Source organism: Rhipicephalus sanguineus, chromosome 1 (genome assembly GCF_013339695.2).
Source record: "Rhipicephalus sanguineus isolate Rsan-2018 chromosome 1, BIME_Rsan_1.4, whole genome shotgun sequence".
Lineage (NCBI taxonomy): Eukaryota > Metazoa > Arthropoda > Arachnida > Ixodida > Ixodidae > Rhipicephalus > Rhipicephalus sanguineus.
Genome location: NC_051176.1, coordinates 226,394,161 through 226,422,061, shown reverse-complemented (window position 1 = coordinate 226,422,061; position 27,901 = coordinate 226,394,161). Strand labels below are relative to the sequence as shown.

At 44.3% G+C, this 27,901-nt stretch overlaps 1 protein-coding gene across 1 annotated transcript in view; it reads right to left on the bottom strand.

Moving 5' to 3' along the window:
- Positions 1-27,901, bottom strand: part of LOC119373492 (trifunctional nucleotide phosphoesterase protein YfkN) — a 53,278-nt gene that overhangs the window by 2,278 nt on the left and 23,099 nt on the right. The window contains 5 exon segments of the mRNA XM_049419920.1: positions 8,631-8,817; positions 10,843-10,970; positions 16,783-16,860; positions 21,208-21,380; positions 21,823-21,990. Of these exon segments, the coding sequence (XP_049275877.1) occupies positions 8,631-8,817; positions 10,843-10,970; positions 16,783-16,860; positions 21,208-21,380; positions 21,823-21,990 (734 nt within the window).

Below are 27,901 nucleotides of genomic sequence, written 5' to 3'. Positions count from 1 at the left end.
ATACAAAAGAAAGAAAAAGGAGGGGAAGAGAGCGGCAAGAAAGTAAAGTAAAACCTTGTCTTTTTTTCACACACTCAAGTGAAGGGCACTGAGGCACGGTGAATCTATTACCACAAAATTACAAATAAAATTACAAATCCCTAGGCCTCAAAGCAATTTTATCAAATTGGGGGTGCAGTCCTTGCTCCAGCACATGCAAAAATTTACGATGGTAATTAGAAAACCTGCAGCCAGAAAGTAATAGGTGAAATAAGTACCTTTGGTGCTGCTATATGATTGTTGCTCACAAGTGCATCAAATCACTAATGGGACTGTCAGACAAATTCTCAGCTGGGTGCAGACATTTCATCCAATTCACTCAGGTTACACTCGCACAATAATGCATGATACCACCACGAATAAAGCCTCTGCTGCTCTTAAACTCAATTTGCTAGTTTTGCTCTTCTTATGAGGCAAATCGATTAAATTGTTTACTTAGTTGCCTAAGACAAGAAAGGTGGCGATGCTAGTTTCGTAGCAGTGAGGGGCGTTTTCAAAATTCCCATAACAGGGGGCAAAGGGTCACAGTTGCACTAAGAAATTGATGGCAAAATATTGGGTGTAAGTGCCATCTAATAGTGCTTATGTCGACATTCCGAGCAAGAGAAGTGTTAAAAACTATGGCTCACATTGCTTAAGTTTGAGAATATGTAGTACACCATAAGAATAAAAGAAGGGTTCTAAAAATGCCCTTTTCTGGCCTGGCACAGGTGTACCGTGTCATGCTTTTAATGACAGAGATAATGCTTGTTCAGTCCCTGCCAAAGACTACACATTCAGTGAAGCACTTTCCAAGTAGTCAGAGATGCAAAATGATATAAACATAGTTTTCTTCGTAGCTTGACTTGAAGCAGAAAGTACAAAAACAGTGTCTTTATAAGGTGCAAAACCAGAAGTTTGTCCTGTTATCTTGGTCTGCTTCTGCATGCCAAATCACAGTACTGGAAGCAAGTTTTACTAGTTGTAGGCATGCCCGAACACTTCTCCTGCAGTATTCCCAGCAGCAAAAGAAAGGACGCCCCTTTCCGCTTTTTTCAAAGTTTCAACTTTTGTCACCAAGCCAACCATGTGATGAGTCACAAATTTTGATTATCAATGTTCTGACTTGAGTGAAAATCCAAAGCATGGAACTATCTGTGGAACAGACATGACCAATGCACTGCTGACACTGAGTAACAAAAAAACTCGAGGAAAGAGATGTGCCAGCCTTGATGAATAGTCTCAAAGAGTTTCATAACTGTGGCACTGCAGTCAGCTTCAATGGTTAAGACAAAAGTGCTCAACACAAGGTTCTTTAAACGCTTCAAAAATTTGCACATTTTATAAAGATACTAAGGTCACCAAGTCTCAAATTATGGTAGTGCTGATTTATTAAACCAATTTAGCCAAAGTGAAATTATGCTTCAGTTTAATTCAAAACATGCACTTTTGAATAGTATTATGATACTATTGCACAATGGCTGAGGCGATTGACAAAGAAAATGAAGTATGTGTGAAGTTGTGTTTTTGATTGAGAAAGACAGAAGCAGAAACCAAACAAATGCTAAAACAAGCATTTGGAGGTGAAGCCAATCGCCATAGCCAAACTTAAAAGGAGCAGTTCAACCCATTCAACAGCAGCAGAATGTACATTGGGAATTTTCTAAACCCCTTTCGAAGACATAAAGGAAGTAAATGTGGCAAGACTTTGTGAAAAGAATAATGGATACTGTTTCTTAAACATACATGACAAGCTTTCTGGCCTCGGCTTGTCATATGGCACCCTTCAAAGATTTTTCAACGAATGACTCGGGAATGGGAAGTGCATCATAGTGCAGCAAAATTTTTACCCTCTACTCACAAGTGAGCAAAGGAGTACTAAGCACCAGTTTGTATAGATCAGATAAAGAAAGCAGTATACAGAATGCAGTGATAGAAACACACCAGCACATTCAGAGACAAGCACAAACACATGGTCACACATGCATGCATCAAACTCATTGACCCATCAGACAACCAGAAAGACTAACATGACAAAAGTGTCATATGTGAATAAGGCCAGTACCCCAACCAACAAAACTTCTATATCTACTCATTACCGATATTAAAAGTGCCTTCAGATATTGAACGAGCATAAAGAAAAAAACAAAAAACACTCTGCCAAAGCTGGGACTCTTGTTTCCTGGAACTTTTGTAGTAGTGCCCCTCACAAGTGCCTCTTGAACTAAGAACATCAAATCTTAATAACTTGAGGAATATATATCATGCAAGAAAAATAAATGTATATTTGAATGCTTTACATTAAAATATACAAAAAACACGAGTTTAAACTCATACACAAAAAAGTCACAGTTTTGCCGCAAGGGCGAAGCAATGAATGCGATAGCAAGGAACTAATGCTATACGAAGTGAGGCTCGCCAATGCATACTCTCAGTTTGAACAGCGCTTCTGTTGCAAAGGCGGCCGAAGCAGCGAAGGAAACTAGCGTGCTTCAAGTGTCGAGCTGTGACACTTGATAGTTCGCGCTCATCTTCTGTTTGTTCGTTTGGCGGCGTCCCTGAGCTCGAGTGACATTCGTACGCGCCGTAACATGAGCGCGGACATCACGGTGAAAGCGTGAAACATTCCTCTACCCCTCGCCACGAGAAAACCGCGCGAGCAGACAGTGGAAGGGCAAGCTTCTCCCATGCGCAAATATAAGAAGAAGCGAGCGAGCTCGCCGACGACTTTTAAATGCGCCTGTCGGGCTCCTAGCGCCACCTCGCTGGTAATGAAGAAACGCTTATTATCGCCTGCTGTCTCTGAGTCCGTCCAGCGCTAAATGGTGTGTATATAACGCTCGCCGTTAGCTACGTGGAGGATCTGCGTTTCGTGGCGTAGTGGATAGCGCCGCTCGCTGCGGAGCAAGAGGTCCCTGGTTCGATTCCGCACTTCGGAAGCATTTTTCTGAGTTATTTTTCTTTGGGGCCTTTACATGTATATACATACTTATACATATACGGTGCATGACGGCGGCGACGGCGACGGCAAAATCCAGCCGAGACTGTCCATATAATTGCTATCGCAATATAATGAAGTATTTGCATTAAAAGCAGGCTTTTCCCTTGACAAGGGCATTAGTACAAAAACACTGTTGCTTTTCTTCACTACAAGGTATGAATTGTCTTATGCAGAGATAATGCTTGTTCAGTCCCTGCCAAAGACTACACATTCAGTGAAGCACTTTCCAAGGTCTTATGCTGCCTCTGGTGTTAAGGGAAAGAAAGTTAGGCTTACACATCAGTCTTAAGCCATTACAAAGATATATATGAAAGTAATTACTTAATTGACAGAAAATAGTCCAATGTCCTAGAGAGGACTTACTCACTTTGTAAATTGAAGACACTTTAACAAACCCATAAATACAGTTAAATAGTAATGACATTTCTCGTATAAGCCATCAAGAAAGTAAGAGAGATGCCATCCATGCATATATGCATTATGTGTTTCTTGGTATTTCTTGGCAGAATAGTTTATAAAAAAAAAATACTAAATACGTTTAAGGATTGCAATGTAAACCAGCTAGCCTGCACAAGTTGACCACCTCCAATATGCCACAGTGGCCCTGAAGCTATGGCATTTCCCTATAACAAGAGGCTGAAAGACCCTTTATTCTAACACAGCAACTTAGTAATAATAATAATAATAATAATAATAATAATAATAATAATAATAATAATAATAATAATAATAATAATAATAATAAAAACAAATGTGTCAAAGCTAAACATTGCACCTAAACCCTTATTTTGTGTTCTCAACAATGCTCAGTTGCTTCAGCAATAATGCTCAACAGATCTGAAACACAGGAAGAGTTGACAACAGTTAAAATGTTCTTGGTGCAGTGCTTATTCAAACAGGATATGTGCTTCACAGAGTCAGATACTGTGATAGAGTACGAGACATTCATTAGTAGTGCTAATTTGTTCAAAGGAACATGCATGCATCCATGGCATACTGTATGTATAAATTGGGAAATCACAGTTCCGCAATACCCCACTTGGTAACATTACTTGCATGTTTTTCTCCGAAGAAATCAGAAGTGTGCATCACTGACAGTGATGCATAAGAGTATGCACAACCTGTACAATTTCCACAATTTCTACACATTTTTCACACTGCAAAACAGGCAGGTAAGGTACTCAAACATGGTACTTTTTAAAATAAAGGGTGTATGAATAATGAAAGTTCCCAATTAAATTCAATACAAATATTCTAAAAGAAAACTTAAAATATTGAGCTGAATGCCAAAATATGCTCTCATTTCTAAACAATCTGAAATAAAAAGATTGCACTTAGTACTGTATTTGATTCACATGATATGCCTATCACCACTTATTTTTTTGCCTTTTTACCTGCCACCACTGCCTGAAACGAGAAAAAAAAAGAAGACTCCACACAGGGTCACTAAAAAGTTACAAGTCAGATGAAAAGAGCTCTGTGCCTATGAGGTAGCTTAACAAGAGAGAGAGCTGTAAGATATTTGATAACTATTACTTCAAAATAGAAAACAAAGTGAAATCAGCTTGAAAACTAACAGCTACCAAGCAACAGACCGTTAGGATTCTTGCATGCACAACTGGAAGCACATCATATCAGAATCTTTGCATGCTGGTGTAGAAGCCAAAATGCTTGCACTGGAGAACAATTAAATAGAGATAAGTTTCAGCCAGAGCTGCCATGCTCAGATCTAGGGTTCACCTCGGTGGTTCACAGTTGAGACCAGTCTACCTGCACTGTGGATAGTCGTTATTCAGGGTCCAGGGAACTGAGCCCGACCGGAACCACTGAAGTGATGCGCCAGGCACAAGGAGGGAAAGTGTGAAGAAGCAATAAAACACCAATCCGAATACAGGAAGTTGCGCAGCATGTCCCACAATAGCTCATGGCTATTGTTCCATTGATAGACAATGGACCATCATTGCAGTCAAAAAAGCTAATAAGCAAGTTTGAGTTTAAATCAAATAAATACTTTATTCGATGAATTGTTAATTCCCACAGAATCCGTCTTAAAATTTTACCTCTATTCAACAAAATGATCCTGCACTACAGTTAAAAATTAAGAAACAGCTGCATGTCTCGTGTGGACTTTAGCCAACTGTAAGAACACACAGGCACAGTGAGCAAAGTGCATCATTGTTTTACAGGCTAGAATTTTTTATGCTTGCCCTGTCACTTTTCTGTCTGTGCCTGTGAAGGTAATCAAAACATGTAAAAAGGAGGAAGCCTTGTAGACTGACAGTAAGAGCTGAATCTTGCAATGCTTATTTTATCATTGGTGTTGTCAACAAATGATCATATACTGTGTTCACATCAGCACCCTCAGGGCAACATTATCACAAAAACTTCTGCATTCTGATAGCTTGGCCCATTTCTCCCCGAATTATAAAATACACATGCTCCGCAGAACTGAGTGATCAAACAGTGGCCTGAAACACACGTTAGGTGCACCATGGTCAGCCTTCCTAGGTATTCAGGCATAGCAAGATTACCAACAACCAAAATGAGTTACATTTGAATCACCATGTGGTCTCTAACCCTTTGTGGTCCTTTGTCGGGCCCTACCCGACAATGCAACACGGCCACAGTGGTCCGTGGTGAGGCATTACTGGACAAGTTCTTTCGCGGCAGATTCACGCGCGCATTTTATCACTACATTATGCACCATCTGTAAAAGCGTAAAAAAACTTATTTTACTTGAGCTTTGAATCTTTTAGTTTCAGACCAGAACGGACGAAAGGTGGAAAAAGGTTTCAGACCGCAAAGGGTTAACTAACAGCCACTGGTGCAGTAGATGCAGGGTATTACTGGATGATTCATGTGCTCAGCATCACACATGATGCCTGCACAAATTATAAACACAAGAAAAACAGTTTAATAGGTGAGAGAATAGGGAGAAAGCTATTCATTGGGTTGTGTACTGCTTAATCTTAAAGGCCAACTCCGGCGATTTTTTTTACCATGTTAAAGTAATGGTGATTCTATGTTCCTGGGACATTCCTGTCACAGCTTCGATAGCAGAAATACCCAGCAAATTCGAATATAATTTTAAATAAGCAAAAAAACCACAACACCGAAACCCAACCGAACAGTTCTGTCTTCAAGTGACATATACAGTGAAACCTCGGTGATACGAATCTCACGGGACCAAGAAAAATATTCGTATCATCCGAAATTCGTATCACCAGAAAGCGTGGAAAATTAGCATGCGAGAAAAGAAAGCTGGCGTACATTTTCATTTATTGTGTTTCAGGGCCGCAGCAACATCAGGAAGACCCCTGAATGATTGTCAGTTAAGTTTTTAGATGTCGGCAATCATACCAGCACTCGTAAATATACGGCCCGTGTGTTGTCACCCGCGACAGCAGTAGCGCCTTCCAAATTTTAGTATGCTTTTTTGCGTGACAACGGAATACTGCAGCAAAAGTAACAAAAGAAGAGCTTTGACGCGTTGGATCAAGGCCACAAAATTACAGAACCACGGTCCTGTGTTATGATTTCATTATTGTGGAAGCGTTGGGGATGTTTTTTGGGAGATTTACGGCCATGCCCGCACAAGTGCGACCTCAACGGTCGCGCATGTTGACGTTGTGAGGCCTGACTCCTTCGCCAAGACCGTCCTCGCCTTCTTTCGGTCCTCGTCCACCTTTCATGGGATGTCTGATGCACGAGGCAGGCACGTGTTAACACAGTACAACGACAGTAGCCCGCGTCGACGTGTTAGAAAAAAAAAGCACGGCGCTAATGTCCTCTGTAATCTAAACACAAAGGCACGCGAAGGCACATAAGAGCCTCAAAGATTCATGCACACAATCTCGGAGGCCGTGACGCGTCTCTGAAGGTTTGTTCTGACCGTAAAAAAAGTTTTTTTTTTTTTTTTACACCGTGATTCTGACGATTTGGCGGTGCGGCGCATGCCCACGCTTGCGTTCCCGCACTCGCACGTGCTTGGCGCGTCTTCCGCAACAGCGCGGACAGCACCTCTTCGTACCTGGGTGGTAGCTTATGTTCGTATCAAACGTCACGGGGTGAAAATCTGTTCGCAACAACCATATTCCATCACAATGCAGGCCAATGGGCCTTAGCCGGGACCAATGAAAAATTCATATCATCCCGAAATTCGTATGACCTGTGATCGTATCACCGAGGTTTCACTGTAACATGGTAAAAACCGGAAGCCGTGAAAACCATGCTGGTCACGCCAGCACGGAGTATGAAAGCTGTGAAAGCCACGACAAGCAGACGCTCAGTGGAAAGATGACCACTCTGCAACATCCGTAACATGCCTGTGACTGACCGTGCCACATGCACCAACTCAGAGCTTTAGGACAATGACAGCTCTGCAATTTGGACGCATTCGGAGGCCAGCCAGAATCTCCATTCCTTTTCGATGAAGTAGAACACACTTGTTTAAGTTGTGCATTTGCCTAGTTGCACAATCCACCACCAGATGGCACCACCTGTCCAGGCCACTCCAGTTTGTGACTGCCGCGATCGGGTAAAGTACTAACTCTTAAGAAGTTTGTGGACAAATTAAAATCATTTCATATCGTTAAGGGAAGAACGCATAAGTTTGTGGATAGCAGTGTCTAACGTCGCGTCGACGTTAGACACCGGGTTGATGATGATAGTATTGATGAAATTTAATGCAAGCCAAGTACGAGACACCTTTCGAACGATACACAGCTTACCGTACATACTAAAGTGTACCGTATATGGATAGACCTGGTTATAGTGTACGAGAATAGGTAGTACACTACAGACCCTGTATACGTCATGGAATGAGTTTCCATGCAGTAAAGTTTGTGCATACGCACTCTTCAGTCGGTACAGTATAACCATCCTTTCCGTGCGGTGAACCAACACTGCTAGCTAAAACACTCCAATATCGAGACGAAGGGCAAGCGTCAGCTGCGAGTGTTTAGTGACTATATGGGGAATCGTGTGCCGCCCACAAGGCAACACCGCTTGCAACCTGTCACACAACCACCCACAAAGAACTGAAATTCATACGCCAAACCAGCTAAGCCCAGGCCAAACACACACGATCGTAGCCTTGTGGACAGCGGACGCTGTAGGGGCACCTTGGTTCCGTCACTTTCATGGCTTTACCATTAACTATGTCACAGACACAATGTGGCCAATAATTGTGGAAAGCCAGGTGAGCCAATTCGAGGCAATCTATAAAATTCATTTGCAAACAATCTGTGTATCTCTCAAGCCTGTAATTAGGCATAAATGACGGAAATATGCAAAGGAACGCACCTAGAAAATTTTCTTGAGATCCAGTGACCCCAAAAAAATCGCCGGAGTTGGCCTTTAAGTCATGATTTTTTATATATTAAGGACATCACACCCCATTACAAAGACTTCACGACTGTGCAATATTCACTGCTTTGACTATACTTTTCTAGCTTACATGGTGACACAAACAAAGTTCAAAGATTTCAAGCATGTAAACTATGGTAAGATGGCACTATACTTATTCATTGCATGTTAATCCTCATGACTGTTGTAGAGATCTAAAATATGGCTGCAGGTAGCTTGGCTGCATAAAGAATAAAGAGCTTACTTCTTCTGTCAAGATGACTATGCGATTCTCAACCTTCGGCTCCATTTTGCATGTCTCGTGCTCAACGTCTTCAAGCGAAGTTTGCCGCTGGCGAAACAGCCCCCTTCTTGCTGATGCATCAAGGCTGAGACCTCGCTTCAACGGCGGCTTCGTGGTGACGTCTTCACAAGTTCGCACCAGACTGTGTCTTTAGAGAAAGAATTCAGAAAAGGACACTGAGTTCCAACCTCCCTTGTTTATTTTCTGGTAACATGCTTGCACTGTTTTCTTTGAATCTCTCTGCGGTGCTTTGCAACCCCTGCTGATCCATCTAATTACTCTAATACACATATCACCTGTTTCAGTTGAAGTGAAACATTTTTGGGACAGCATAGAAGAGATAATAATTAGGGGTGTGCGAATATTCGAAATTTTGAATATTTTTCGAATAGGGTTTGCTATTCGATTTGATTCGCACTAGAATTTTACTATTCGAACTTCCCAAAAACAAATACAGTCAACATCAGATTGAAAGCGACCCCTTCAGATTTTCAATATGCTTCACCTCATTACACTCTCGTATTGCGGCAAAGCTGCCTTTCAAGCTCCGTTACGGTCGAACTTTGCCAAGACAGTCAACGTCCGATTGGAAGTGGCCCCTAGATTTTCGATATGCTTCACCTCATCACACTCCGGTATGGCGGCAAAGCTGCCTTTCAAGCTCCGTTACGGTCGAACTTTGCCAAGACACAGTCAACGTCCGATTGAAAGTGGTCCCTAGATTGTCAATATGCTTCACCTCATCACACCCCGGCATTGCAGCAAAGCTGCCTTTCAAGCTCTGCTACGGTCGCAAATGTATTAACTCAAGAAAACGCTGGTTCCAACATAGAGATGAAAGATGTGGCAGAGGTGGGGGCTCAATTAATGCTGTTTTGGACCTGAAATTTGGGCAGGAAGTCCGTAAAATCAGAAGCTGAAGCTTTTTAGCATCCAAAATTTCATATGTTCTTATATATCGATGTCTACAAGGCAGATTTGGAACTCCGGACTTGAAGGGAGCACACCCTTGCCCGCCACATCAGTTGGGCCTCCACAGAAGTTGAAAGAGGAGTAGAGGCTGAGGATATGGCATCTTTGCCTATCATGTGTAAAGTGTTGTCGACAACACTTTGGTTGCACCAAATCATGTACATATATAGAATTTGGCCTCTACATTGCCTCATTCTTGATAAGAAAACTATGAAACACCACCCCTCCAGTGCTTTGTCAACCTAGCAAAAAGAAACACTTTCATGTTGCTATCTCATAAGAATATGCTTAGGAATCCTCTCTAACTGCAATTTCGCTTCGAAGTATTCGAAAAATATTCTTGAAATATTCTAGATATATTCGAAACATATTCGATTTGCACTCACACTTCAATATTCGAATTCGCATCGCACCCAAAATTTTGCTATTCACACAGCTCTAATAAAAAATGCATTTTTAAGCTAACATATTTGGGACACATAACTCCTCATGTTCATCTTCAAAAGTGCGCTTAGTGAACACGAACACAAACAACAACAAAAAAAAAAAAATACAGGACATATGGCAACAAGCGCAACTCCTACATGTAATTTCAATTTTCCTTACAATTTTATAGGAAATAATTTAATCACCAGCCTTTTAAAGGAGCCCTGCAACACCTTTCCAAATAACCATTGAATGACATCACTATCAAAGTTTATTGCCTTATGAATCAATTGCCACAAAAATCTTTCGAATCCGTCAAGTACAAGCGGAGTTATAGGTGTTTGTTGCACAGTTTAAGCACTTTCTCTCTCCTTTTGTCTCAACGAGTGCTCTGAAAGCTACATGGGGGGGGGGGGGGGGGGGGGATGACGAAGGGGAGAAAAACTACGTCAGTGCACTTCATGACCTTGAGCATTATATCTTATTTTTTTCTTCGAACACGTCGGCTCAGTTTTAAAATGATCATGAGTATGGTAGTGTGATTCCATAGCATGTAATTATGACACTATAGAGTGTGGCATGGGTACATGATGGCACCTCGCGATGGCCACAGTAACTGTGCAGCACACAAATGCTCAAATCAGCCAATGGCAGTGTCCCGCACCCTACAACATAGTCAAACACACTAGTTATGGAGAAGTGTGAAAGTGCCAGTCTTGATACGTTACTTCTTACACACCACAAGCTTTGACAAAAGTGCTAAAATGTAGCATACCGTCGAGACAAGCAGACCAAACTCTGGCGGTGGTGTGTGCGAGGGTGGGCAACACCAGTGAGGATGCGGACTGCTTGGAAGTGATTCTGTACCGCTGTGCACAATTCAGGGCTTTCATCCTCTCTCAACTGGCAAAGACACAAACACATAAAAAATACAAAATATGTCAAGGCAGTTATTCACAATTTACTCACGTGTACTGGCAATCTTTGCAACATAGTCTAACAACACCGTAATTCAGTTTCACAGCTCAAGTATATTAGTTCCTCTCGATGAGGTATAATCAAAGGCCGGTTTACACATGTGCTGTAAGTTTTACTGACATGGCAGATCACGAAAAGCATACTTAATTCCTACATATTAAATATAATTTCACTATAGCAAGGCAACAGGATGCTCCTGTTGCCTTGCTCAACAGCTCAAGCTTAAACCCTTAACTGCTTATGACGAGCTGAGCTCGTCATGAGAAATTGTCACTTTTTTGCTTATGACGAGCTGTGCTCGTCATGGCTCTTCAGCAATGCTTCAAGAGGCGTTTGACGAGCCCAGCTCGTCAAATGGTGTCTTCCTATTTAAAACATGGACGGCAGCACGGGTTCCGTGATTGGCGCTTTTAATGAGAGTCTGCACAGTAAACAGCGAAATGCGTGCCTTGGTCCTCCTGCGCGTTGTAAACGAACATGACGCAGTGCCGCGCTTTGAACGCTACCACAAGGATGGTAGCCTCATCTTTGTATTGAACTATCGAGGAATACAGTCGAACCCACTTATAACGATCCCACATATAACGATCTATCGGTTATAACGACCATATTTGGGTGCACTTACGATTTTCCTATGCTAACCATTGAAGCTGCGTCCAGATATAGCGAACATTTTTCAAGGCCTCCTACTTTTACAACGAACACTTCGGACACGGTCGCGGTAAAAACATGGCGCATACGAAGCGAAAAAAAGTTAAGACATGCCTTCTAAAGCGTGACAGGGGCGCGTGTTCGCGCGTGCCCCGCTCCAGTTTACTCGCGATTAAGATACCCAGATCGGCGAGCGCCGCACGCAGATTTCGGATTAGCGAGGTCGCTCACTTTCCAGGCATTTCTTCAGTGATAGAATGGCAGTGAGGGAAAAAAAAATAGTAGGCAGCATGAAGCCTTGCGGTCAGCTTTCGCACGGTAACCTTTCCTGCCGCCGTTCTCTGCTGCTACGACCGCCTAGCTGCCAAACAATGCCTTGGAACGCAAGAAGGCATAAATGCAAGAAGTGATAACCGCGATAGCTGTCCATCGCAAAAAGGTTCACTGCGTCCCTAAACTCGTCGACGCCACAATGTGCCGCGAAAAGTCGTCTGTCTTTTTGGTAACGGCAGAGACCGGTCGATCGGTGATTACGACTTCCGCGCGATTGCGGCGATGCCTTCGCGGATAAGCATCAGAAAAGAGCGAGGTGGCGGCCGTCGGTGAACGTGAAATTATGCCTTATAGCCGACAACCTTATCACAGTCATCTGTAGATACTCGGCTTTGCATGTGGCTTGACGGCGGTACGAGCGCGCCATGCTGCCGTTTGCAAGTTCGCCGCCGCCGCGTCGTGCGAGACCGCTTTTTTTTTTTTAAGTGCGCGCCGCTTTGTAGAAACGAATGTAGCTCGCTGTTGTTGAGCGGCGCGGGCACCGAGAAACGTCGATGCACTGACAGCGAGCGTATACAGCGTGTTTGACCAACACCACCTAGGTTTGACTAGGTGACAACTGAAGTGCGCCGCGCATCGTCCTGCAGGGCCGCGAGAGCATCGCGGAGACGTAGAGTGTGCGTTGCTTGGAAAATGCTTGTTTTCGCCGCGTTGAACGAAGAGGCTAGTCGCCGCACCCGTGCACGGTCCGGAGTGAAGCAAGCACGAAGAACGTACAAACGCGCGCATACGGCATACAGCAAGCGGCCCGGCAGTGACTCCGCGACCCGAGTAGGCGACGCGCTGCACGCAACTAGCCAGGGATGATCGGCTCCACGTCGCTGTACCGCGCTTCGGTGAAACGGTGTCAGCTCATTGCAAAGTTCACTCGTGAGCACGCAGCGGGCGTCGCTTCACGATGCGAAAAGGCTTAGCTTGTCACCGAAGGGGTTGTTAGCACTTTAATAAAAGCGCACAAATAAAAAAAAACGGCTTGGCCGGTAAGCGCACGTTTTTAACGGCGAGTCCATATACAACGAACTACTTATATAACGACCACTTTTCGCGACACTTTCGAGTTCGTTATAAACGGGTTCGACTGTAGTACATTTTCTCCATGGGAAGTCAAATGGAACCCATACTTTCTGGATTTGCAGAAATTTCTTTTGGAATATCCATAAAATGCCCCATGTATGGGGTATTACCAGGCCCGCAGCCAGGCCCCCTCACCCCCGTTCCGTAATTCTGATGGAGGGGGGTGTTTTACCGAAAATAAATAACAAAAATGTGTTTTTCAAGGCCTTGAGCAAGTGCCCCCCCCCCCCCCGAACGAAAAAAATTCCTGGCTATTAGCCTGGGTATTACATGACGGTGCGAAATATGATGAATAAAGCATTTTTATAAACCTTAAAATGTTTTGCATATTTCTTTCTGTTTTGAACATGTTATTGTAGCATTTCACGTCACAAAAAAATTTGGCAATTTTGGAACAATTTTTCGTAATTTAATCGGCACTTAAGGGGTTAAGAAAAAATTGAATCATGTGCCAGCACTAAAATCAAGCTGAAGGAACAATAAATTACATGCCCAGTAAGAAGAACGAACCTTGATCCCCCAGCACAGCAGCTCAATGCTCTTACCATTAGGCCACGATTGCATATATACTTCTATTGTGCCCACACCAACTAGCCGTATGAGACAACTTTCCCAAGTGTCACAATGCATAGCAGGGTGTGCAAAAGCATGTGTGTGTGCCAATTTCCTTTATACCAAACACAAGAGAACGAAAAGGATCAATATATTATAAGCAAGCCTTACGGCTGCAGTCGCCATCATCCTCACGACGTTGATAGAAAAACACACCTTTCAGAAAATGCAGTGTCCGGGGAAAAAGAAGGGCGCAAGTGAGGGTTATGATGAATATAGATGCAGGATAAGTTCATCACCGCGAATCACTGCACACCTTGGCACTGTGGCACACTTCTGAAAGATTGCGCATGTCGTGTCTCGTGATTTAACATAATTTAATGCTGAATGCTTACCATGGCGGCTGAAAGACATTTATCATTGAAATCTGCACAGCATTGTTATGATACATAATTTTGCCTGGCTGGCTCATGAAAGTTACACGTATGGGCTTCGGCAGGGGGGGTGCAAAAGGAGCACTTGAACCCGTCCCCCCCATGCCACTCCAACACAGCCATCCCTCCCCCCTTCCACACAAGCCACACCAGTGCTCCCCCTCCCACACTGCGATGCAACACAGGTTTGCACCCCCACAAACAAAATCCTTCCAACGACCATGGTTACATGTACACTAAATCCTACTGTACGTGGAATCTGCAGGCCTATAAACATGCCTTTTTTTTTTTCTAAAATTGATGTGAAAATTACCTGTCCATTACAAAAGGATATGTAACTTAAACTGCAATGGTAGCTCTGTCAGTCCTGTGTCCTTCTCATTGGTATCGTTTTTCATTGACAAGTTTTTAACTCTTGCTCCTAGAAATGTCGCACCAACTAGCCCAACAGTTCACGCTTCTACTGCACTGGTAGAATTATTAGTGCCAGTCTTATCACAAATCGAAACACAAATTTTCACATAGGATGACAGTGATGGCATCTAGCTTTCAGTTTTTAATTTTGAAGGTTCATTCAAAAGATGTTCATAAGTTATCTTATTTGTTTAGCTAGAGGCCAAGCATTTTTGGCATTTTAGGGACTTACAAATACTGTAGGATGAATTGAACTGGTTAGCCTAGTCGTGGGCCACCCCTATCCTGTTCACAATGGTTGTGGAGTCATTTAAGAAATGTGGAGTACTATATAGAGCAATGAGCTGCACAAAGGACAACATGATGCATGAGTAACACAAATTTGATTGTATCTTCAAATTTAGGAGCACAATTGCAATAGGTAAACAAAAGATTAAACAGTGCTCTATCAGTAAACTAGTGTTTGAGCTCATTCAACCAATGGTTGAGGCAGTGACCCGTCTGTCCAACATGAAAGTGTATATGTATAATAGCCTGAATATATGGAATCAGATATATTGAATTCGGGCATATTGCATCATTCTGTATCAAAGAGTCGTAACATCATCTTGGAAATCCCATACAACAGTATAGCACTGTACTATGTATGCGTACACAGAATTTTCATTCACCTCCACATTACAGTGAAGCAAGAATTGAGTTGGGAATCATTGTCAAATCTTTATGGTGAAGAAAACAAGGTTAAAAGCTGTCTGTTCACACATTCTACAATAAAGTAGGAATTTTTGAAGTTTGAAGTTTATTTACAGTTTTGACAATACATGTGACATGAATTGTCATGGTGCCGGAACAAAAGGCGTGTTTATACACGCCTGACTAGGCTCCTGGCACCACAAGTACAGCAGACAACAGCGGACAACTGCATAGAAAAAAATAATAAGATACACACAGCAATATACACAGATATATGTGCATGTACAGAATTGTCACAATTACAAATGAGCAAGTTCAATACAGCATTATAAAGAGCAATGATCCGAATAAGTACAAACACAAATGAAGATATGAATAAGAAAACTTATCTAAGGAAACCATTTTATGTTTCCAAGTGCAATGATCACACACTGGAAATATGTGAATACTGGCCCAGAATGTGCATGTTTCAGATATCCATACTTTGTATTTTGAATTATTGATATATTCATCCTCAGCTATTTCATGATCTCCTCCAAGTTTCATATATTCAAACTGACTATTATAAACTACTGTGACACAGCATCACATCTTCTTTAACATCTGCCAATTAATTTTTTTCATTCAGCTTTCTCTGCATAGCAGTGACTTGACAGATGTTAGGTAAGACACACTACTAACAACTCCGTAGATTGGCAGATTGGAGTAGTCTATGTTGGGCAGGCTGGCCATTTGACTAAACTGGATACTTTAAACACATAAATAGTCAGGACCTAGCAGAACACTTTCTAATCTTTTGCTCTATTGTTCTGAGTACAATGGTGGTCCCAAAATCGGAAAAAAGTGAGATTAGATTCAGACACAGGAAAGAATGTGTTTTATGGTCAAGGTATGTGCCATTTATCAATTTTCATTTATATCAAAGAGCTGCCATGCTTGAACTGCTACATTCCTTGAATGGATGTACAGGCTGTTTCATACTTGGGGGAAATCTCGGAGCGTGTGGCATCGCGATGTGACTAGCGCTGCAATCGCGCGCCGGCAGCAGCTCGCGTGTGCACAGACGCTTCAAGGGTGTAGAGTTGCACACGCGCGAGCTGCTAACGGCGCGTGGTTGCAGCGCTGGCCACATCACGACGCCATGCGCTCCGAGATTTCCCCTAAGTGTGAAACAGCCTGTACATGCTATACTAGCTTTGCTGGAGCATATAAGGGTAGTTTCTTTTCTACCACAGCATGCTAGATTTTTTAATTGATAAGCAGTGTTTGGGCTATCATTTTAATTTCTATTACATCTGATTTTCAAAGCTTTCTTTTACAATCATAAATCCTTGCCAACTTGCACTGCTTTACACTCATGAAGACTTACTAACCTGTATTGCTTTCTGTTACTTGAAGTTCCCTACCAAGCCATGTCATTCTATGTTTCGTAAGCTGTAGTCCATTGAAGATACCATCATACGCAGATGTAACAGTATTTGACAAGACATACAGACTTTCAGTGCTATTACTGTCCTTGTTAGGATGTTCTACGTAACACCAATAGTACAAGAGAAAAACAAATGGAAGAATATAAGCATACGCACCAAGACCTCACACTCCTTGAACACATCATAGCCATCTTTTCCCTGAGCCAGATAGTTCTTTGTAACCAATCTATATTTCTGATTCAACCAAAAAAAGAAGAAAAAAAAAGCGAAAAGATTTTCAGCATCATTTTGGTTATGTGTTCATATACTAAAGGAACGTCATGGTCAATCAGGGGCGCAATCTTGTACGCGTTCTTAAAACGAATGGAGGTGGTCCGTTCTATCCAGCCGTACGCAAATGGTCAATGTGAACCGTGACAGACGTCACAGCCCTACATTGATCAATCGCGTGTGGCTGGATAGAACGGACCGCCTCCGTTCGTTTTAAGAACGTGTACAAGATCGCGCCACAGGTTTCCATATACATATTAAAAAGAGGCATCTCTGGTAAGCTCTAAAGACAACAGATATGCAAAGAAGCAAAAATGTAATTACCATTAGAACACATGCAGCGCAAATTCGCGTATCAGTTATTATCTTATTTCTCTAATTTAAAACCACAACACATAAGAAGAGTACTACTTCTATAACTCATACAGCAGTGCCAACCTCCATAGTCTGTCCTCGTACAGCGTAAGTGACAACACTAGGTTTTATATTAGCTTTTATACTATTGTGGAAACTGAACTCAACCCCATCAAAAACTCTACTAAATGTTAACAACAATAAATTAATAGGTTCTTTGTGCAGCATATAGTTACAGACACCAATTACCTTAACAGGGAATTTCAGATATTGTGTACTCAAACAGCAATGGGTACTCAAAGTGACCTTCGCATACCCTGAGACCCATGCCCTGCTTGCATTCCCTGGGACTAGTCATCATTTGAGTTATAGGATATGTGCACCCAAAATTAGGGGACGAAAACTGCCGAATTTGTACAAAAGAATGCAAATCAGTATACAGTGATGCTACCGAGGACTTCTGATTTGGAGCAATTTTTGGAGCAGCAAAATTTCCGTTTTGGAACACTTTGGAGCAGCAATATTTTCATCTTGGAGCACTTTGGAGCAGATAATTTTGCATCTGGGAGCACTTTGGAGCAGCGAATTTTACATCCTGGGGTGCAATACAGAAGCATATTGCATTAACATTCAAGCACCTGGGTATTATTATGGGGCTCTTATGAAGGCTAGACATATTTCGATTCATTGCAAATCTCATAGAAAAAATCAACTCAGGAGCATAGGCGTGCGCACAGGGGGGGCAGGGGGGGCGCCCCCCCCCCCCCAATCACCTAATAGGGGGGGGGGCGCAAAATCTGCCCCGTACAGTGACCCTTGCGATAGCAATTATATGGACACTATCGGCGGATTTTTGCCGTCGCCGTTGCCGTAATTTTCCGTATAAAGTCCAAATTAATAACATCACCACGCGCATTCTAGCCGCGCGTAAAAGCTCGCGAGCGCTGGCGACGAACGCGGCTGAAGCGGAGATTAAACTAGCCGGCCGTCTGTCTCCGCCGCACGGACAGCGCGTGAGATAACATCTTCCCGCGTGCGGAGGGGAGCGGAAGGGGGGGGGGGGCATCGTTCGAAGGGCGCAGTCGCTTGCGCGCGCGCTATCTCGAGGCATCAGGGGACGGCTAGTAAACTTGCTGTGCTCTCAACGCTTACTTCTCATTTAGAGAACTCAGAGCAAGAAAACGCTTCGGTTCCTGGAGGAGCCATATTCGGTTAAACCAGCGTCTTGTTGAGTTCGCGAGATCGGATCCAAAAGAGTTAGCTGCTAGCCTTACTTCGTTTCACAATACAATTTTTTGGTATCGCATTCATTGCTTCGCTCTGAAGCGAAACTGAGTTTTTTTAACCGTTAGCTATTGACCCCCGAAAGCGAGGGGCGGACGTGTAACATGGCGTAGCCGCTTCACTGTCGGCCGTCAGCGACGGGCCCGCTACTGACAGCTGCGCATTTGCGGCTGCTCCGACCAGGAGATATGCTTTTACTAAAGAGATGACATTTTTTAAAAAAGCAAGCAAAAAATTCGAATTGGAACCCTAGCACGTGAGCTCGAAAGGGCAGGGCCTTTTAGGGGGTATTTACCGCAGAGTGATTACAAACTCGGACGCGTGCTGGCGGAAGGAATTACGAAAAAGCTGTTCTGGATGAAGATCCATGGATAAAGTATATCTGAGGAAAAGTGTCAACGCGTTTCCACCGTTCGCGTGCTCTTCCATAAACGCGAAGCAAGGTAAATTCGATATTGTCCCATATATCTACTGCGAGCGATCCCAGATTTCATTCCGCGATGTCCGGAAACAAGTGACAGACATTTTAGCGGCACTCATGTAGTTATTACTGAACACTGCTTTCCTTACGTGGCATGCGACGCTTGAAACGAGCTATCAGCAGCGTTTCTGGAACAGACGACGTCCGCCGATGAATCGCCGTCGCACTTTGCGGAGAGCGCGTTTTGCTGTCGAGCCGACTTGCAGAACAGAAGCTGCGTCGGCACCGTGCATGGCATCGTGGCTTACTCGGAACGCACGCGCGAGCGCTATTTGTTCAGCGGAATAATTCTTGGTCCATGATTGCGACTTTATTGGCAGCCCCAAGATCGAGCTGCACATGTTCTGACGCGCCGGCGGTGCGATTGCCGGTGATAGACGCCCCCAAACCCGAGACTTTCGCGCAGTTTGGCGCAAATTTCGTCGATATTATCAGGATGGCGCAGTAAATACAATTTGGCGCACTTTGGCACAGTTGGCGCAGGAGTGGAATCACTGAGTATACAAAAGAATGCAAACAGGACACGGGGCTTTGAGTATGCAAAGGCCACATTGAGTTTCCCAAAGCTTTTCAGGTGGTGTGGGACCAACAAAAACTTACTGCACAAGCATACGTATAAAATGTGAAAAGCACACATGAGTACAGTACATGCAAACTCGGGACAACACACAGCAGTAAGTGCAGTCTAAAAAATGCAGTGAGGCTGGAAGGTTTGACTGGACAAGCTGTGGGATGCTGGGAAACAAATATCATGACAATGCCTTTTAACCCTAGTGATGACATAATGCTTTTGTAGAGAAGCTACACCCACCATCAGCAGCAACATGTACTGCCTGTTGTGCACAGATACTAGCCAACAGAAATGCAAACTCAGACATTTCTGTGAAATTCAGAAAATGCGAAACCGCCTCTGAAAGTGCACTGAACAGCAAGGAAAGATGGGAGGAGGAGAACAGGAGGTGAGGTCATGAAATAAACACCACAAGGGCCTTTGGCTCCAAAGTGATAGAATGCAAGGGTGGAATATCACTTGCGTGTACTGGTTGAAACACCGAGAGGGAGTGCCTCTACTATGAGAAGGGTAGCCTGCATGCTCAAAAAGTCATCATGCATTTTATTTGTTTCTGTGTCCAGTATTAATGGAGTCTTCTTTTTAAACTGTCATGGTAGAACGCTTCATCAGTGGCACTTTACAACTTCTATTGCATAGCCAAAACTTTCAATGGCACTTGGTAAGTAAGGAAATTATTGCTTCAATTTGCCCCATTCATGTATAGTACAGTGCATTTTATTAGAACCAGTGTTTCAAAGATGATGCTAACACTCAATTTTACCACCTCCTCAGCCTTCCAAGAGAGGAATAAGAAAGCAGCAAACAGGAACAGAACAGTTTGAATGTTGGGTCTTAACGTCTTTGCATTCTGGACCCAACAATCTTTTGGCGGAGTGGTTAGAGGCAACTAAACAGTTTTAATTATTGGCTGTTTCTGTCTTACACAAAACTGAACTCTAGTCCTACCAGAAAGAGTGTAAATCATGTGCTTCAGCTACATCTATCTATTCTTTGCAATGAGCAGTGTCCTTGTAAGCTCAAATTTGCTGCCTTTAATTTGACTAAATATGTAAGCAGCTGCTAAATTTTGGCATCGACATAGTATACATTAAGCAAAATTTTTACGTTTGTTGTCTCATTGGCTGGTGTCCCTACACTTGCAACTCAAGATATCAATTTAACAACAATGCCACTGTGAAAATAATAGATGTAGCAGGTCATAAAAATATGAGAAAAATTTTGTAAGGATCAGCCCAGCACTTTTTTTTAGTCCTTCTTGGTGGATGACTGTTCAAGAACAGCACATGGAAACTTATGTAAGCCAGCGGCAAAATGTAAAAAAAAAAGCTATACTCCAGGAAAATGCTGGGCCCAACATTATATAAAAGTACAAATTCATATCCATTGTAACTATAATGGTGACGTCATTTCACCCAGAGGATACAATACATATGGTAACTAAGTTGCGAAATTTGGTCTGACCCCCCAATAACTTAACACCACTATTTTGATTCAATTTTGTTCATGTGTAGCCGTTAAGACAAATTGCATCCAGACCATATAAGTGTCCCTCAGCTACAAATGTGAAACACTATGCAAGTTTCAAAGGAAATAATTACGATTTTAGGTCAGTACATACCTGATTTTTGTCCAGAGGTTCATCACCTATTCGCACAAACTGCGGATCTATTCGTTGGCCAGGTGGCTTCTTGGGGTCAAAGGCAAAGCTGACTCCCGATACCTGAGGAAAGCGACCTTCAAGCTTGGGGTACTGAGAAACACCATTCTCCAAAGCTTGCAAAATTTGGTCTCCTGTGTGAGCAACAGTACAGCGACCGCTTGTTACACAAACTAAAATGAGCGTACGAAATATTGAGAGCAACAAGTAGTTGCGAAAAAACTTATTAGCAGCTATACAACACTGGGGATCACCCTTAGTAAGATTAACCTGAAAAAACAATACCTAATTTTACGTATAACTAGACTCATCTGAATAAACATAGGATTTTTAGCATAAATATCGTTTACAATAATGCCACAAACGATGGCAATCAAAGCTGCGTGGCTTGAACAAATATTTTCCAACAAAGCCTTCAAAGGTGTGGGGCTACGTAATTAAAACACACACATTTCAATCATGCCAGTGCTTTCACAAGTTTTTAACTATGTGATATTAGCGCTGATGTGAAAGCAACAAAGGGGCTTGTTTTCCATTCTGATTAACAAAGATTAGCCTGAAGGCCACCAATCATACCAGTAGCACTAAGCACAATCAGTGAGTCCATCATGGGCAGGACGGTGACCAGATCACGCATAGTGAAGGCCCCCTTCCGATGAATTCGATCTGACCGCAATGTGCCAGAGTTGAGGATAGCCAGGTCAGAATGAGTTGCTGATAGCATAACATCACAGATGAAATTCCCTGCGTACAGAAGCAGTATGAAGTTAGCACAGTTGAACTCCTTTATAAGTGGCACTGATGTAACAGACAGTTGGGCATTAGAGGCACAATGTGCCAAAATAGAATCGGGGTTGGTCAGACAATGAGAACATGGCTCCCTGCTTATAGGAGACACTCATATATGGTACAACTGCTCCCCGGTACGTGTCTCTTATAAAGGGGTTCAACTGCACCACAAAATTAGAACACACACATCGATAAAACAAATAGTTTTAGGGGACAGGTGCTCTATCGTGAAAGTTACAAAATTGCAAAATGTATTTTATGGTGAGTTAACGAAATGCTAATTCAGGACAACCTGCTAAAAATGCATATAACCAAAGGCGAGGGGACTGAACTTAATTAAAAGGCATTTGATGTCTGCAACATGTTTTCAGAGCTATATCTCCTTCTCTCTCTCACGCGCACACACACACACACACACACACACACACACCTTTAATTATGTACACATTGTATCAATAGCCACTAGACAGTAAAGACAAAGGAAGTGTGTACATTAGAGAAGAAATGTTACTTTCTTGCGCAGCAAATTTGAACGAAGAATGATATATCAAAGGTAAATTTGCAATACAAGAAAAAGGGAAATGAAACCAGAAGAAAAGAAAACTTTGCTGCTGTGCAGTACTCCATGCAACTCCTTTCCCCCTGTCCCCATTATGGATATTTATGTATAGTCATGCTCATAAGTTTGGAGACCATGGGAGCTCGTGGAAAATTCAATGCGCACGTCGAGCTGGTGATGTGGTGTCTGTTGTCAAGAGTGTTGCATTGCACAGGCCAATCAATTCTCATTTGCTGGCTTGCTCGTTTATTCTGCAACAGTGTGCATGCCATACATTGGTATTTGTGGCCACTTCTGCCCACATTACTAAATGCAAAGTAGCAGTGTGGCAACTATGATTTCAGAGGCACAAGTTTGGCATAACTTGTTGGTTGTGGAGGCAACTGCTTGCACTACTGGTGGCTTCTGTTGCGGCTGTCCAAGCGATAAAAATGACTCAGGCTTTCCGTGGAGTGGGGTGCTCCCAGAACAAACAGCTGTGGTTAACAAGAAAGATCTATCGCAGAAGCTGCATCAAACAAACAGTTTTCTGAAATTTCAATGAGTATAGCTAAGACACTATTCCTTTGAGTTGTCATGCCTGCAATCATTCATTTGGATATCATGCCATGCACTGGTGCTGCGAAGGAGAAGCAGTGGAAAGCGAATTTTGATTGCAACACTCGGCTAGGAGCAGTGGTTTGTGCCAGGAACAGCCCACTTTACAGAGAAGGGAAATGGTTTTTATCACCCAGACAGCCGTGGCAGAAATTCAAGTAGAAATGAAAGTGAGAGAATCACTTTAAAATTATTAATATTGTTAAGGTGTTTATTTGACGACACTCAGCGACAATACGCAGTGGTGACAGTCAAGGCAGGGTGCGGAGTTTCAGCGCGAGCAGCGTCCTTTCAGGAGAAGCCAAGAGGACGACCCACTAGAAGGCGCTGGAGAGCGCAATCCATTACGCAGTTTCAAGGCTTTGCTACAATTACCCCGGGTATGAAAAGGGAGCCGTCCGACGACCTAACAGCTTGTCACTATGAGCGGGTCATAGTACACCTTGAGGTGTTCCATGTTGACAATATCATGCCCTCGACGGCGCATGTCCGAAGATGGTTCGATGGGTTTGATCAGGTAGTTGACCAAGGATGTGCGCTCGACGGCACGATAGGGGATTTCGTATTTCCGCCGTAGTTTTGAAGAGAGGCCAGTTGCAGTGGTAGGGACCGAGAGCCATACGAGTGCTCCAGGGAAGAATGTGGGCTCAGAAGTGGTGGTGCCACCGTGAATGCTCTTCTGCCGCTTTTGTTCATGCGTTGTAAAAGCCTTGGCAAGCTTGCGACACACTTCAGCAAGCCTGGCTGTGTCAGAAATAGGCGCACACTCAGATGGATCCGGCTTGAATAAAAATATCGTGCCGATGGTGTGCGATGGGTGCCTTCAGTACAATAAGAAGAAGGGTGAAAAACCAGTAGTGCTCTGAGGGGCGGTATTATAGGCGTAGGTGACAAAGGGCAGAAGAGCATCCCAATTTGTGTGATCAGCAGCAATGTACATTGAGAGCATGTCACCGAGCGTGCGGTAAAAACGTTCAGTTAGGCCATTCGTGTGTGGGTGGTAAGCAGTAGTTTTGCGGTGAACAGCATGGCACTCTTTGAGAATGGCTTCGACGACTTCCGACAAGAAGACATGGCCTCGATCGTTCAGAAGCTCCTGGGGGAGACTGTGATGCAGTATGAATCGGTGTAGCAGGAAGGAGGCAACATCGCTCGCTGTAGCCACTGGGACGGCGGTTTCGGCGTAGCGCGTTAGATGGTCAACAGCAATGATGGCCCAGCGGTTACCAGCCAATGTCAGAGGAAGTGGTCCACACAAATCGATGCCCACGCACCCAAACGGACGGTTGGGGCAAGGTAATGGTTGTAGACCAGCTGGCGACACGTGCGTGGAAGGTTTTCGGTGTTGGCAATCAAGGCAGGAGCGAACGAACTTCTGCACGTAGCGGTACATCCTTTGCTAGAAGTATCGTTGTCGAATGCAGTGGTAAGTTTTGGATACCCCAGAGTGCGCGCATTGCGAATCAGAGTGGAAGGACTCGCATATTTCAGAACACAGACTGCGGGGTATGACTAGTAGCCACTGGCGGCCATCGGCATTGTAATTGTGTCGGTGCAGTAGGTCGTCACGAATGGCAAAATGGTGGGCTTGACGACGCAATGCACGAGTGGACCGCTGGCATCCGTGTGTACCTCTGTTGGGGCTGTAGCGTCGTAGTGGCGTAGTATGGGAGGAGACGTCAACAGACGGAGCTTTGCGAATGCGTCGCACTCGGACGACCACGAATTTAGGGGCCCATTACTTCCAAGGAGCTTCGTCAGCGGCGATATGATGGTGGCAAAGTTTCGTATGAAGCATCGAAAGTATGAACACAATCCTATGAAACTGCGCAGTTTTTTGACGGACATAGGTCTGGGAAATTCGACTATGGCCTGAAGCTAGGCCGGATCGGGAAAGATTCCGTCCTTGGACACGACGTAGCCAAGGATTGTGAGCTGCCGTGCTGCAAGTCGGTACTTCTTCAGATTCAGTTGGAGGCCGGCATTGCTCAAACGCATCAAAACATGCCGCAGACGTTGGAGATGCATGGAGAAGTCCGGAGCAAAACGACAACATCGTCTAGATAATTCAAGCATGTGTGCCATTTCAAGTTGCACAGAACGGTGTCCATCATGCGCTCAAAGGTCACGGGCGCATTACATAGGCCAAACGGAATGACGTTGAACTCGTATAAGCCGTCGGGTGTGACAAAGGCCGTCTTCGGTCGAGCGTCAGCAGCCATAGGTACTTGCCAGTACCCCGAGCGCAAATCGAGAGATGAAAAGAATTCTGCTCTTGGAGGCTGTCAATCATGTCGTCGATTCGTGGCAGTGGATAAACATCCTTGCGAGTGATCTTGTTGAGCTGTCGGTAGTCTACACAGAACCGCACAGAACCGTCCTTCTTTGCAACGAGAACAGGAGACGCCCATGGGCTGTCCGAGGGTCGAATAACATCGCGTCGCAACATATCATCGACTTGCTCATTAATTACCCGATGTTCTGCGGGAGACACACGATATAGACGTTGCTGCAGTGGTGGTTGGGCGCCAGTGTCGATGCGATGCATAATGGTGGACGTGCAGCTGAGAGAAGTTTGCACGACATCAAAAGAACAACGAAATTCTTCTAACAGGCATAGGAGCTGGGAACGCTGGACCGACGTAAGGTTGTCAGCAATGGAGGGACCAAATAGGCGGGTGATGAATCAGACGTAGAAACAACACTGATGGTACAGGAACTGGTACAGTGCAAGTCATCAGGTGTGTCCAGAACTTGTGCGTCTTCGAGGGGTTTCACTCTGCCGAGACATTCCCCTTGCACCAATGTAACAATGTACAGGGATGGGTTGGTAACAAAAATATCGGTGCTGCTCTGAGTGACTGCCCTGAGTGACTTGCGAAATGTACCAGCAACCCTTTTTTAGTGCAAGCGTGGTCATATGGCGAAAGGAGTGCAATGGTGTCGGAGAGAACGGCGCAGTAGACTGACACAGCCGTTGACGAGTTTGGAGGCACTTTGGTATCGTCTTTGATGAGGATCTTGCTCAATGCCGATGGACTGTCTGCCGGCGTCAAATGTGAGAACGGTGAGAGTTCGATTTCGGCTGGCGTGCAATGAATTACAGTGTCATGGCGGGAGGGAAAATCCCATCCCAGGATGACTCCGTGAGAGCATGCAGCAATTATGATGAACTCAACGTTGTACAGAACGTCCTGAATGATGATGCGAGCAGTGAGTACTGCTGTATTATGAATACTCTGGGAGCTGGCTGTATGGAGGGACATCCCAGAAAGTAACGTCGTCACTTTTCGGAGTAAGTGGCTAAGTTTTGTGTCCATAACGGATACGGCTGCTCCAGTGTAGACAACGGCAGATGCACAAACACCATCCACAAACACGTCTATTCCGTTCGATGGGCTTTGCTGAGGGCTTTCACAGTTTGACAGGGTTGCAGCTCTTGCCTCGTGAACTGTGATGACTAGTTTTCCTGCTCTCGTGCGACCGAACGTGGCCGCATGGTTGACAGTGAGCGACATCGTGGAGACGAAGTGCGGCAAGATGGAGCTGGCGTGGCATCGGTGCCTTGGGCGGAGGTGGGTCGTAGAATGCACGGCGGGACTGGCTAGTGACGGGTGACGCGACTCGAGGTGGCTGCTTGCGATGGCAATAACGTACCACGTGACCGGTGTAGCTGCATGCAAAGCAGATGGGCCGGTTGTCGGATGTGCGCCATCGGTTCACCGGGGCAGGTCCTACTTATGTTGCAGGATGGGATTGACGGGGCGGCTGCTGAAATTATGGCATGGTGGGCTGCAGTCGTGGCCTAGGGATGACTTCAACATGTGTAGCCGGCACAACCGCTTTGAAGGATGGAGGTCTAGCGGTGGCTTTGGCGTAACTCAGTGGGGCAGCCGCAGGGATTGCGTGGGGTGTCCTGGCAAGAACTTGAGCGTTATTTCATGTACTATTCTTTTTGTAACGGCATTTATACCACTTGTTCTACCTATTGCACTGTCTTTGCTTCGCTTTTGTAATTGAAATCATGTATTCTGTATTTTCGAAACATTTTTTTCTTTTTTTTCTTTTCTAGCATTGCATAATAATGACCATGCTGTTATTCATGCTTTTGTCCCCCCCTTATGTAATACCTTGAAGAGGGCCTTTAAGGGTCAATAAATGATGATGATGATGATGAACTCAGTGGCGCAGGAGCCGGAGGCTGCTGGTGGTACTCAGGCATGACCTCCGCAATTTCCTGCTCAATCGCTTGGCAGAGGGGAGGAAGAACAGTGGTCAATGACGGCTGAATGTGCGGCAGGTAGGGAAAGGCCAGGAGAGAGAAATGGCGTGCAATTTCCTCGCGCACGAATGACTTTACTTCTGCCAGCAACGCGGCCTGGTCAGATATGGCCACCAAGCCAGCAAGCTCTGTGTCGCATGATGGAGAGTGACAGGTCGTCGAACACTGCCGGCAGAGTTCCTCGTAGCTCTGGCACAGCGTTATGACCTAGGCCACTGTGCAGGGGTTTTTGGCGAGCAGCATGGTGAAGGCACGTCGTCAATGCCTTTCAGAACGTTCCAGATCTTGTCAGACTCAGGCATGGTGCTGTTGGCTTTCTTACACAAGTCGAGGACGTCTTCAATATAACTTGTGAAAGATTCACCAGTCTGCTGAGCTCGTTCGCGTAAGCGATGTTCTGTTTGCAGCTTACGAACTGCAGGGCGGCC